The sequence below is a fragment of the Taudactylus pleione genome, unplaced genomic scaffold, assembly GCF_031769625.1.
Source record: "Taudactylus pleione unplaced genomic scaffold, aTauple2 ptg001016l, whole genome shotgun sequence".
Lineage (NCBI taxonomy): Eukaryota > Metazoa > Chordata > Amphibia > Anura > Myobatrachidae > Taudactylus > Taudactylus pleione.
The window spans coordinates 1-13342 of NW_028285417.1; the positions used below are offsets into that span (position 1 = coordinate 1).

General features: G+C 46.0%; 1 protein-coding gene across 1 annotated transcript in view; it reads left to right on the top strand.

Moving 5' to 3' along the window:
• Positions 1-2088: 2088 nt before the first annotated feature.
• Positions 2089-13342, top strand: part of UVRAG (UV radiation resistance associated) — a gene marked incomplete at its 5' end in the record, with an annotated part of 68956 nt that continues 57702 nt past the window's right edge. Inside the window, 4 exons of the mRNA XM_088461092.1 lie at positions 2089-2123; positions 4735-4896; positions 8085-8159; positions 10434-10519. Of these exons, the coding sequence (XP_088317218.1) occupies positions 2089-2123; positions 4735-4896; positions 8085-8159; positions 10434-10519 (358 nt within the window). The remainder of the gene's footprint in view (positions 2124-4734; positions 4897-8084; positions 8160-10433; positions 10520-13342) is intronic.

The following is a 13342-nucleotide window of genomic DNA, read 5'->3' on the forward strand; positions in this document are numbered from 1 at the left end:
AGGGTTCACCACAAGATGTAAACCATTGGTGAGCCTCAAAAACAGGAAGACCAGATTAGAGTTTGCCAAACAACATCTAAAAAAAGCCATTACGGTTCTGGAAAAACATCCTATGGACAGATGAGAAAGATCAACTTGTACCAGAGTGATGAGAAGAGTATGGAGAAGGAAAGGAACTGCTCATGATCCAAAACATACCACCTCATCAGTGAAGCATGGTGGTGGTAGTGTCATGGCGTGGGCATGTATGGCTGCCAATGGAACTGGTTCCCTTGTATTTATTGATGATGTGACTGCTGACAGAAGCAGCAGAATTAATTCTGAAGTGTTTCAGGCAATATCATATGCTCATAATCAGTCAAATGCTTCAGAACTCATTGGATGGCGCTTCACAGTGCAGATGGACAATGACCCGAAGCATACTGCAAAAGCAACCAAAGAGGTTTTTAAGGCTAAAAAGTGGAATGTTATGCAATGGCCAAGTCAATCCCCTGACCTGAATCCGATTGAGCATGCATTTCACTTGATGAAGACAAAACTGAAGGGAAAATGCTCCAAGAACAAGCAGGAACTGAAGGCATTTGTAGTAGAGGCCTGGCAGAGCATCACCAGGGATGAAACCCAGCGTCTGGTGATGTCTATGCGTTCCAGACTTCAGGCTGTAATTGCCTGCAAAGGATTTGCAACAAAGTATTAAAAAGTGAAAGTTAGATTTAGATTGTTTAGTTTGTCCCATTACTTTTTGCCCCTTTAAAAAGTGGGAGGCACATATAGAAACCGTTGAAAGTCTGCAGTTAAATCACATCTTGTTTGTTTCATTTCAAAGCCATTGTGGTGGTGAATAGAGGCCAAAATATGAAAATTCTGTCAATGTCCCAATATTTATGCAACTGACTGTATATAGTTTGGGCTTTTTACAAAATAACTGATATATGGGAAAATTTTATTTCTATTGATTGTTTAAACAAGTCATGTTCTAGTTAGCCAAAATGATATAACTACATTATACAGAGAGATAGATAATACAGAGAGATAGATAAAAATAAATGGATGGGTAAAGCTGATATGTAACCTGTGCTTACCTTATTAGTGGTACCTGGCTACTCAAGCCCAAAAACAAGCAATCATCAAAAAAAGAACAAGTAACTTGAAAGAAAAACAAAATTCCCTATTCCGCTTGTGATAAGAGGACTTGGCACCTATGTTTGTGACCCGTGGGGGGGAAACCAGAGCACCCAAAGGAAGTCGACCCTAACACATGGAGAACACACAATCTGTACGCAGATTGTAACTTGGAAGGAATCTAACCCAAGGCCCCAGTGTTGTGCAGTAAACGTGCCAAGCGCTGTGTTGCAGATGAAAATCTAATCGATTGATTTACTAAAGTGGTCAGTAGGACCTTCAGATGCCCTCCATAGGAGAAGGTGCATAATGTAGTCCAACCGCCAACTAAACTGTGTGTGGCCCAACTACTGATCACGCCATTCAGTCACCCGGTCAGTCAGCTTTCTGTGGATGATTTTGCTTTAGTTTTTATTGCAATCCGTTGAAATATATATGTATACAGTGTAATCCACAAACTAATCAGATACATGAGGAGGCGTCATGCTGTCTGCTTTCCTACTGCCAAAGGGCCCGTCATCATCCCACCCTACATTTGCTCTTCTGACAATTTGATGCTTCACCATGTCCAATCAGATCCTGTGCAACTGGATCCAACCCGATCTTGTGTTGATTATTTAGGATGGGGCTCGCTGACAGTCCAGTGGGATGGCCAGCTTGGATTTAGAAAAGTAAAAAAACTTTTGTGCAATGAAATAGGCCGTTATATATCCAATTATGGTAAAAAAAAAAAGTTGCAAAAGTTCCCCCCTATCATTCCAGTTTACCTGCATGTATAGCGTCTAACAGTCTGCAATCAGCTGAGCTGTCAAAGGTGACTGTTGGATTATGCTAAATTAGTTGTATATGTCCCTTTTATGAGATCCTGCTCTGAATTTAAGCCACGTATTGCCTTAGGGTCAGATAGTGGCCACAAGGAATGTTATTAAATGCTATTTTGTTGACAGTGTTTTTTAATTCTTGCAGAGTTCTACAAGAGTGAGGTGGTGAAGGACTCTCTGGTAAGTTCCATATCTTATCCATCATTTCCAGATCTGCATAACTGCGCCACAAACTAGGCCACGATCGCCATCCTTGCTGTATGTATTATCATGCACATAATGAAAGGGTCACCGCTATGATCGCCTTAAATCACAATGCTCTATTCCAGTGGTTCCCAAACTGTGCGTCGCGGCACCCTGGGGTGCCTCGGGACACTTGCAGGGGTGCCTCAGGTTGGTGGTCCAGCACCAAATTAAATTATTTATGCAAACCTGTCCCCCACCACATAACTGACCCTTAGGATGGCAGGAAGCACAATTTACTTCACTTACTACATTTTTTTACTGAATTTCTGAATAACAAACTTTTGACTTAGGGGTGCCGTGAAAACAATGCTGATACTCTAGGGGGCCGTGATTCAAAAAAGTTTGGGAACCACTGGACTGGACTATTCACATCACCGAGTTTCTCCTGCTTACTGCCATAAGTTACTTTCCGTATTTCATCTCCGTGACTTTGTATCCTTACACTTCCTGCTCTCTTCTGGGAAATCACAAGCTCAAAAATAACCTTTTGATTGACTCCAGCGCCAAATAAAACATTGGGAACTCCCAGGCAGATGGCGCAGCGTTTCCTGGGTGACACTAAAAATAGCACCAATCACCCAATTCTATTCAATTAACCCTGTCAGGGTGGTAAGCAATTATCTATCAGCCTGAAGTCTCTCACGTCAGCAGAGCACATGGTAACAGGGAGCTGAGAGAGTAAAGGTGCCTTGCTGATCTGTGCTACAGAAGGGTCTCCCATGCAAAATCTAAAAGTCCTGGAGAAAGTTTTACATCCTACTGCTAGATGTATAAGAGGATAGCAAGACCAGATACGGGGGTTACTCCATCCAAACTACTGGCGTATACCCTGTACCGTATACCTGTCCTCCTTCACACGGCAGATGTTATGTTGCGTAATGGAACCAGCCTCCGTGTAAGAGCAGCTAAAAAAGTACAAAGGTTCACTGAGACAGGATATTAAAAACACACAGTAACAAAGAGGGGGGAGGTGCATCAAACCTTCTAAAGAGAACAGCCGGAGATGTGGCACTTATCAACCAACCGGCTTTAAGCTATTATTTTATAGATTGTGCTACAAGCTGGTTGCTATGGGCAATGATTCCATTTGTCCACTATAGAAGGTTTGATACACCCCCTCCCATTTTCCAGCTGCTGGTATGAGAGTACAGTAAAGCTGGGTACACATTAGATGGTGTACCCAGCAGGACATCGCTGGCGACGGTGTCTCTGCATGTGGCAAGGGCATACGCACTTGCCGATGCCGGGTCCGACGGGGGGAGGTACGTCTCTTGTTACATTCTGAGGCATGGCATAGTTAGTGATATCCCCCGTCGGCCCTGCAGTAGGATTGATGGATGATGTCGCTAGCGACCCACGGAAGCGCACATATCATGGGTACACACTAGAAGATGTACCCAATTTGTTGCTCCGGTCTGCGGGATCGGACAATTTATCGTGTAGTGTGTACCCAGCTTAGGGACCTTCCACCTGTACTGACTTTATTTTATTCCATATACTCCTGCAAGCATGATTAAAAGAAAATACCTCCAAACACCTGAAAATATAACTTGTGATCAGGTGTCTTAGATTATTAGACGCCTTTGCGGAATCGTTCAGAAACTGCGTGCAGCTGCACTTAATTTGGTCTTCACTACAAGTCCTTGACCGATCAATAGCCGCCAGATACCCTGACACAAACAATTTTCATCCTTTCCCTGGGTTTTATATCATGTAGGGTGGCCAATCCCAGGCCGTTATTCAATCCCAGGTATCTCGAGATACCCAGGATTGGGTTTGGTGGCCCCAAAAAAAAAAAATGAATGCCCCCACAGTGACTTACCCTTCTTTCTCGTGGGGCGGGCAGGCGGTGGGTGGGCGAGTTTCAGTGGTGGGCGGCACGGCTGGCGTTGATCTGCGCAGCTTGACCTCCGACGACATGTCACGCTACGCACAGTCGTGAAGCTGCACAGCAGGGGGAGCCGGGCAGTATCTGAGCCGTCTGCTGAAGATGCTCAGCGCTGCCTGGGATTAATAGAGAGAAAAATCATTAGCTAGCTAATCCCGGGGTTGGGAAGATCCAATCCCGGCTAACATTAGGCCAAAATCCCGGGATCCCGCCGATCGTTTAGCCACCCTAATACCATGCTTCAAAAAAATACTATTTGAACACCGTATTGGGCATAAAATAATTTGCTTGTACACAGCGCCGTACTGGTCATGGTAAAGAGGATGATAATTCCCTGTCAACAACTGTTTTTCAGTCACGAGATCATTTATGATTCTCATACAGGGAGAGATGACACATAAATCGTTTCCAGCTAGTGGTATTAGATTTATCGTCTGAGGTTCACAGCCATTTGGATGCTTTGTGTGGTGAGAGATTACGAGGTGGGGCGTTTAATGAAGGATAGAACGATATATCAGTGCGTTGTGCATTAAATTGCAGAGTGTGTGGCCAATCGTGGATGACCCGGGATGATGGGAATTCGTCCCGATTGCCTGTCGTTGTAGTGTACCCGGCCTCTGTGTTTGATGACTAATTGTGAAATGTTTAACCCCGCAGAATCCCACGTGGAGGAGCCTGGACTTCGGATTAATGCCCGATCGCCTGGACACGTCTGTGTCGTGCTTCGTGGTCAGGATATGGGGCGGGAAAAAGGATGTTTATCGGCTACTAATTGAGTGGAAGGTGAATCTCGATGGGCTGAAGTATTTGGGCCCACAGGTAAGGCAAAATAACAGTGTGTAATTATGATTGCTGTACACTTCAGCAGTGGGTGGTGCAGGGCAAGATACAGATGTATCCTCATATACCTAGTGTCTATATGCCATATGACGCCCGGCGTGGTTGAGCCCCACTGAGGTGTAGCGCACCATCTTTGTCTTTAAATGTCGCATCGCAGATTCAGTGAAACACCACTCTGTGTACTAAAGACCATGAGCGGCGACTTTAACTGCACAGGAATTCGTTATTAAACACGTAGAGAAGTCGCAGATGCAGCACAACAGAACTTAGCGGCTAATTCAGCACGCACTGCGGAACGCTGATTCCCGATTATCGGGAATCTGCACATGCGCTGGACCCATTCTGCGACTGTGCAGAATGGGTCCTGCGAACATGCACGCTAGCCTTTGAATGCCTCTGCCTGATTGACAGACAGAGGCATTTAAGGGACTCGGTCGGGCGCCATTCCCGGAAACGGTGGCGTGCTCGTCCCGTTTTTCAGGAGTGGCAAGCCCAGGATCTGCGTTGATACACCATCTGCTGCATTTGCATTATTGCAAGGATCACAATTGCAATGCTGCCAGCGTGCGGCTTTGCAATTGCGTTTCTTGCTGAATCGAGGCTTTAGCTTGAGGAAAAGCCGCGCCGGCTACATCGGAGCACTTCATATACAGGTTCAGGCTCATTCGCAGGCAGATGCACAAAAGTCGCACCTCAAATTGATCAGATGAATCTAGTAAATTAGTTTTGTCGCTTCCAGATGTTTGTTTATGCAAACAAGACGCACATTTTGAGCGAAAGACGCGAGCCGTCGGGGACCTGACGCGACTGAGGCCACAGTGTATCAGGACCCATCTGTACTATGGGGTAAATGTATTATCCGTGACAGTAAAGATAATGAGATAATGCTTTGACTGTTATCAAGGTGAAGCAGGGCCAGATATGGAAGAAACGTACAGCGGATACCGGCAAGGGAGACCAGCACGTGAAGGCATATTGCGTATGTGCCGGTCTCGCTTCCATGGTGACACGTGCGGCCGGTTTAGTGCGTGTGCGAGCTAGGGGGAGCGATGGCAACATTAAAAAAAAAATATATATATATAATTTATTTATATGTATAAGCCCTGGCTGCGTATTCTGATAGCCAGGGTCGTGCGTTAGCCCCCGGCTGCGTATTCTGATAGCCAGGGTCGTGCGTTAGCCCCCGGCTGCGTATTCTGATAGCCAGGGTCGTGCGTTAGCCCCCGGCTGCGTATTCTGATAGCCAGGGTCGTGCGTTAGCCCCCGGCTGCGTATTCTGATAGCCAGGGTCGTGCTTTAGCCCCCGGCTGCGTATTCTGATAGCCAGGGTCGTGCATTAGCCCCCGGCTGTGTATTCTGATAGTCAGGGTCGTGCGTTAGCCCCGGCTGCGTATTCTGATAGCCCGGGTCGTGCGTTAGCCCCCGGCTGCGTATTCTGATAGCCAGGGTCGTGCGTTAGCCCCCGGCTGCGTATTCTGATAGCCAGGGTCGTGCGTTAGCCCCCGGCTGCGTATTCTGATAGCCAGGGTCGTGCGTTAGCCCCCGGCTGCGTTTTCTGATAGCCAGGGTCGTGTGCGTTAGCCCCCGGCTGCGTATTCTGATAGCCAGGGTCGTGCGTTAGCCGGAGCAGGCGACATCGAAAGAATCATTTTGTTAAACGTGTTGCTGTCTTATCTGAGGTTCTCCTCTATGCTGGTGGGAGGTTTCTCCTCTTTTTGAGAGTGATTCAGTTTTCTTGTCTCGTAGTATATAACATAGAATCTCCCCAATGTATTCCTATCTGTGTCTCTGGCTCTATCCCAGCAGTTACAGTAGAAGGTTTCGCTGCTTAGGAAATGAGGCCGTGGGGCACTGGAAAGTGTATAAATAATAAATATCCGTGTATGTTAGCAGCCGTATCACAATGACAATGTGCAATCTCTTTATATCCCCGTCAGTGACTCTTGTCCTCATTGCAGGGTCTTAAATCCTAAAATAGAACTGTGGATGCTAAATTATGCAGGTGTCCTATTCTCCATACACCCTAACAGCACCAGCTACAACTTAGGAAAATGGGCGTTTTATTATTAGTGCTGTATATAGTACATGGCGTAGGGAATACATTCTCCCCAGGAAAGCTGGGTCTCATAGCATCTTCAGGACGAGGTGAACGCCGGACGAATGGGCATTGGAACTCCTCCCACCTCCTGTCCATCATGCTGGGATTAATCCTGATTGGTTCCTGTCTCTATTTCCTCCCTGTGTGCTCCGGTGCTGTTTCCGGTTCTAAGCGTGGTCTCCTGTATCCAGTTGAGTTCCCGGTATCCAGTCAGCTTTATTGTTCCTGCCGTTTGTGTCATCTAGGCGGCACGATCCGCATTAGTACTACCTGGCGCTCGTGCCATCTTGGCGGCGCGGTCTGTATTCCTGCCCTTTGTGTCATCAAGGCTGCATTGACCGCACTCTGTGTCCAGAGTGCGCAACCCAGCGGCTTGTGTCAACCTGGCGGCACAGGTCGCACACCAGAGTACGCAATTTTGAGTACTGCCGCTAGTGTCTTCCCGGCGACACTAAGCGCACCTCAACGTCCTGTGTACGCAATCTTGTGTACTACCGTTAGTGTCATCCCGGCGGCACTAAGCGCATCTCAGCGTCATCTTGCCAAGTCCCTCAACCCTCAAGGCTGCTACTCAGCCCAGAAACTGGTATTTCGTCCCAAAGGCAGCATCAAGCCAAGGCTTTCCAGCCCTCAAGGCTGCTACCGGGCCAGAGGCCGCATCTCATCTTACTGGCCCTCAGGCACAGCCGGCCAAGTCACTACCTGCCCTCAAGGCTGCTACTGGCCCAAAGGCCGCATCTCACCTCACTGGCCCACAGGCCACATCACGTCCCACCGGCTCACAGGCATCTGTCACTCTAAATCTTATCAGCTGTTTAAGCTGCTACACGTCCGCATCTAGCCAAGGTATACCAGCCCTCAAGGCTGATGCGGGACTGTACCCCTTGACTAAACCTCCAGTTTCTAACAATACGTACATAATCAGGATTACAGCAGAGTAATAACAAAGACTTATCTGCATTTCTTATGCGCAGTTGAGCAGTTTTCCTGTAATGCAGAACGATCTGGTAAATTCCATATTTTTATGGGCACAATAATCACCCTGGTCCTGTTTCCTTTCCCCCTTTAGATTCATGCGTGTAACCCAAATGAAATCATTTTTGGGCTGAATGATGGATATTATGGCGCCTCGTTTGAAAGTAAGGTAAGTTTAGGGACTGTGCATTCATTTCAGTCCACTATATGTTAGTCCATGATTTCCGATGGTTTAGCTCATTGTGGATCTCGGTCACTTCAATGCGTCATTTCACTGCTGTTATCTGCATCTTGTTGGTCACTGCGAGGAGTGGTCCTGTGACCTCCGCACACCGGGCCCAGCAGCTCATGACTATAGCAGTGATGTCACTGGTTCCCAGCAGTATGATAGGCAGCGTACTGGATCAGCCCACAAAATGGCTGACTCCGCTGTGGGTCAGGCACAGAAACGCAGCAGAGTAATCCTGCAATTGTTATATTACAGTTCTTATACATAGTAATCATTATATTGGCGCTGTTAGAATTAACTTACCCTCTAGTGTTCATTCTAGCACCCTGCACAACCCATGCAGTTCCTCTTCTCTGCCTGTGATGTCACTCTTTGCTCTGGTGCTTCTAGCACACTCAGTTGACTGCTAATACACACACCAGTGTGTCATAGAAGCACCAGAGCCGCCCTCTTCCTCCTCTTCCTCTTCCTCTTCCTCCTCCTCCTCCTCCTCCTCTTCCTCCTCCTCTTCCTCCTCCTCCTCCTCCTCCTCTTCCTCCTCCTCCTCCTCTTCCTCCTCCTCCTCCTCCTCCTCTTCCTCCTCCTCTTCCTCCTCCTCTTCCTCCTCCTCTTCCTCCTCCTCTTCCTCCTCCTCTTCCTCCTCCTCCTCCTCCTCCTCCTCCTCCTCCTCCTCCTCTTCTATAGTTGTGGATCTTGCTGTAACCTCTGCAGTACACTAATTATCGTCTATCAGCGGTTTCCTGGATAGTAATGTCACATGTGTAATACAAATTCCACACTTTGGTACGCGAGGCTGTAGCTACCTCTTAAATCACAGCCATACCCTACCGCACGTACAGCGGAGGCCGCCATTTGGGAGCTAAACCAACACTCGTGAGATTGCAGCCAGGACCTGGTGACATCACTGATGCATGACACGCGCCGGCTCTGAGATGATGGCTGAATACTGATACGGGTCCCAAATAAGTTCACATTGAGAAATAATGTAAAATGTGAAAAGCGCTCTGATATTCCGACAACTGTTACATTGTCATTAGTATTGCTAGTGTACAAATGAGAAACATTGTATCTATTAGATGTCTGGAGAATAAATGGAATATAGAACTTCAGTGCTATTATAGCGATGAGATTTATAAATCACGGTTTACTAGTCACTTATGAATGACAAATCAGGGTAACCACGGACCTGCCAGCCTGTTAGTAGATGCCTCACATACTGCCAGATGGTGATGAATGTAGCCCACATGTTATAATAAAACTGTGAATAAATACAAATATATATATATAGTTTGGAACATGTTTTAGATTTAGAAACTATTGGTGTAAATAGAATCAATCCTGTATGACCGATAGGGATTTTTTTTCTGAAAACGCATGGATTAATATACCATGAGGAATGGGCCCATTGTGTTTGAAATAATAAATGTGAAATTTGGACTAAAGATTATAAATCCCCACTGATACAGACTAGAGCGTCATTTATTCATTCCCTAATAAATGGGGAGAGGATGTCTGTATTATGAAGGTGAATTTTTCCCATACAATTAATAACAGTAAATATTTCAGTGACATCCTGAGGATAATGAGGACTGGGGTAATACCAGTCTGGACCTATTCAGAATAACTATCACCTGGATATTGGAAAGGGGGTGATTACATTCCGTGGATATAAACATTAGCATCCTGTCACAGTGTATCCTAGACAATTAATTAAAGTAACATGATAGGACGAAGAGTGGACGCAATATTTTAAGTATATGTTAGTATTGTTTTACACGGTAGCACTTTGACACTATTTATGCACTTTATATTTCGCTGGCTAATAAATTAAAAGTTAATTTTTATCATATTTGTTTTCATATTTTCTTGGGACACCGCAATTAGGCCTCCCTAATAGGATGATCTTATATATGATTAGTCCATGAGTGCCCCTTATTGGAACACTTCTCTTTTTGTATACTTGTATTGATTTGTTCCTTGGTGCACCCCCCTTTAGTAATAATAATACAGTAGAATTAATAATCAGTTGGGGAAGGACACAATAACGTTATAAGTGTCTGTGCGGACAGCTTTAAATTTTTATCTCCAGCTTCTCGCAGAGTACAGAGAGATTATATTGAATCTAATGTTCCGTATGAATGTATTGTGTATTGTGATGCTTTGTAGTTTCTGGCTGCTAATCAGCCTCTTCATGTGACCTTGTGTGTCCCTCAGAGCAATACGGAATCGTGTAGGAACAGCCACCTGCAGGTGGAGCAGAACAGTGTGCGGAACTCCTATGGCGTGTTCTCGCTGCTCAGGTATGTACTGATTGCTACTTATAGAACCGTACTAAAACGTCTCCGTTAGTTACAACGCGTTTCACTGGTTTACGGTAAGGGGTTAACTTATCTTTTCATCCCCATTGTGTATAGACGAGGTCTAAGTGAGCTGGGCTGGTACATGTCAATGTTCACAGACCTATCGCTGGTACACACTGGCCGACGGGCGCACATTATATTGGTTGATCAATTGATCGGCCAATATGTCTGCCAGCGTGTGCCCAGCATTAGGTATACAGTGGCTATAAATATTTACCATTTGATATTTTTCTTAATTATAAACGAAATGATATACAATGTATTTATTTTGCTAACATACACTAAAGCAAACTCTGCTGCTATCAGTTGGTTGTTGAGCTCCACCTGGTACATTTATAGAGTTTCCAATGATTTAAAAATGATTCCCACAGCTGGTTAATGCATGTACAAAGTAGAGCTTCACCATGAGCTTCAGAGAACAAGCAAGCAAATCTGAGTTAAGGCCCCCATACACCTGCCGGCGCATTGCGTGATCGGATTGTAAACGTCGAGCTGCCGGTCAGAAATGCCGACTGCCAGCCATCAATGTTCCGCAATCCGTCGCAGGATTGGCGACATCGACGACTTGCAGATCATATTTTGATTGTGATCGGCAAGTCTGTGAAATCCAACATGTTGGATTTGCCGATCCTTGAACCCGACGTCTGGGTGCAGCGATCCGTCGCTGATGTATCGGGGCCTTAAGGCTTATTAAAAGCACCGATCAAGAGATGGCTAGAAGAGGGTTTCTCAAAATGTCAATTGGAGCGATATCCACACCATAAACTGAGGGAATCTGACACAACTATGAACGGTGCCTCCTCTAATACAGAGCACGTGTACGAGGTGGGTACTTATTAGGGAGGCCACAGAGTTGCCAGTGTCCGCTCGGGTAGGGCTACCTATCAATACCAGACATGGAGCAGTGTCACCTATCTCATGGAAGTCATTACCACACACTGTGGACAGCGCAGTGGCCACCATGGGTGTTTCATGATTGTGACCAATGGCGTCTGGTCATAATTGTCCATGACAGACAAACAACATTGGCTCAAATCACACCCACGTTCAATGCAGGAGGTACCAGACGCGTATCCAGCAGGTCAGTGCAGTGTTCTTTAGCTCCCATGGGACAGGGGAGCAGAAGACCAACCAGGGAGCCCCTGTTAACACTCCGACACCAGACACAGCACCTCACTTGGGCTTGTGACGTTGCTAAATGGACCCTGGGGAACTGGCAACATGTGGCGTGGGCCGATGAGTCATACTTCCAGTTTTTTCTTGCTGGTGGTAGGGTTCGGGTATTTGCTGGTGGTAGGGTTCGGGTATGGCGCAGACCCCATGAGACCATGGACCCCAGTTGTCAACTAGGCGCCGTGCTGGTTCCATAATGGTTTGGGGTGTGTTCATGTGGCATGGGCTGGGTCCTCTGGTCCTCCTGAACACGTCATTGACCAGTAACCGCTACATTGCATTGCTTGATGACTATTTGCAGCCATTCATGTGCCTCCACAAGGTTAGAATATTCCAGCAGGGTAATGCACCGTGTCATTGGTCTCACTTTGTCCACTTGGTCCGAGGAGCATTCTGGAAAGTTCATACGAACGGTGTGGCCACCATGCTATCCTGACATGAACACAATCAAGTATTTATGGGACGTGGTGGAGAGATCCATTAGAACCCGAGATCTTGCACCTACAAGTATCAGGGAGCTGTGGAAAGCTCTCCAGACCACATGGGTCACCATCCGGCCACAGGTCTTCTGTCTGCTTGTGGAATCGATGCCACGTCAAGTTGCTGCAGTTTGACGCACTAGAGGGGCTCCTACGTTATACACCTATCCCATGGCTTTTGGCACTTCAGTGTAAATACAAAAACAATGTCTGCATGTGACCCAGCAGCCCAGACTCCTGTTCCTTGGAGAATGTGTAAAATGATTGGAAATTTTCTGTTTACCACCAACTCGCATCCAGCGTAACGGAGCTCCGTCAATGTTTCAAAGAACAATAGGTGATAATGAATAAATCCCCAGATGCACAAAGAGCCAATGACCCGTAGCTTTAGGGCCCGTCTGGCGTGTTTTGTGCACGCTTACATGTGTTTTTTTTTTTTTTATTGTAATTGAAAGAGTGAGAGGTTTGTCGTTAGAGAATATTGGGTTGTTAATCCCTAAATGTTTAGTTCCACGATGAATGTAAAGAGTGCTTAAGGAAATGCACACTTCTTCTGTACCTAAGCGATATTCACTAGTGTGAAGCTGACCACACACTGGACCAACTTTTATCCAACCATCCAACTAGTTGATTGGTTGGAATGAAAATCTGGTAACGTATGGGAGTAAATGATGATCAGCAATTTGCTCCTAAATGCCAGAAAACAGATGAAAATGGTCGGTCAGACAAGTTTGTTAAATGTTTGATCTAAACAATTTGTTCATACAACAGTTTTTGTCCATTTTCCGGCGTTTGGGAGCAAATTGCTGATTGTCATTTACTTTCATACCTTACCAGGTTTTCATTCCAACCAATCAACTAGTTGGCTGGTTGGATGTAAGTTGGTCTAGTGTGTGGCCAGCTTTAGTGTTTGTGGCTGATACACAGAATGAGCCCTGACACAAGAAAAAGTTCAATGACACAACGTTCCAACAGGAGAAGGCTCTGATCCCCTTATTTGTCACATTGGGAAGCAGAAGGAAGGGCCATTTATTGCATACTCTTATTCCCCCCTACATTTTGCCAGATTGTATTTGAATCATGTAGTAGTAGTAGTAGTGGGCTTTATTGT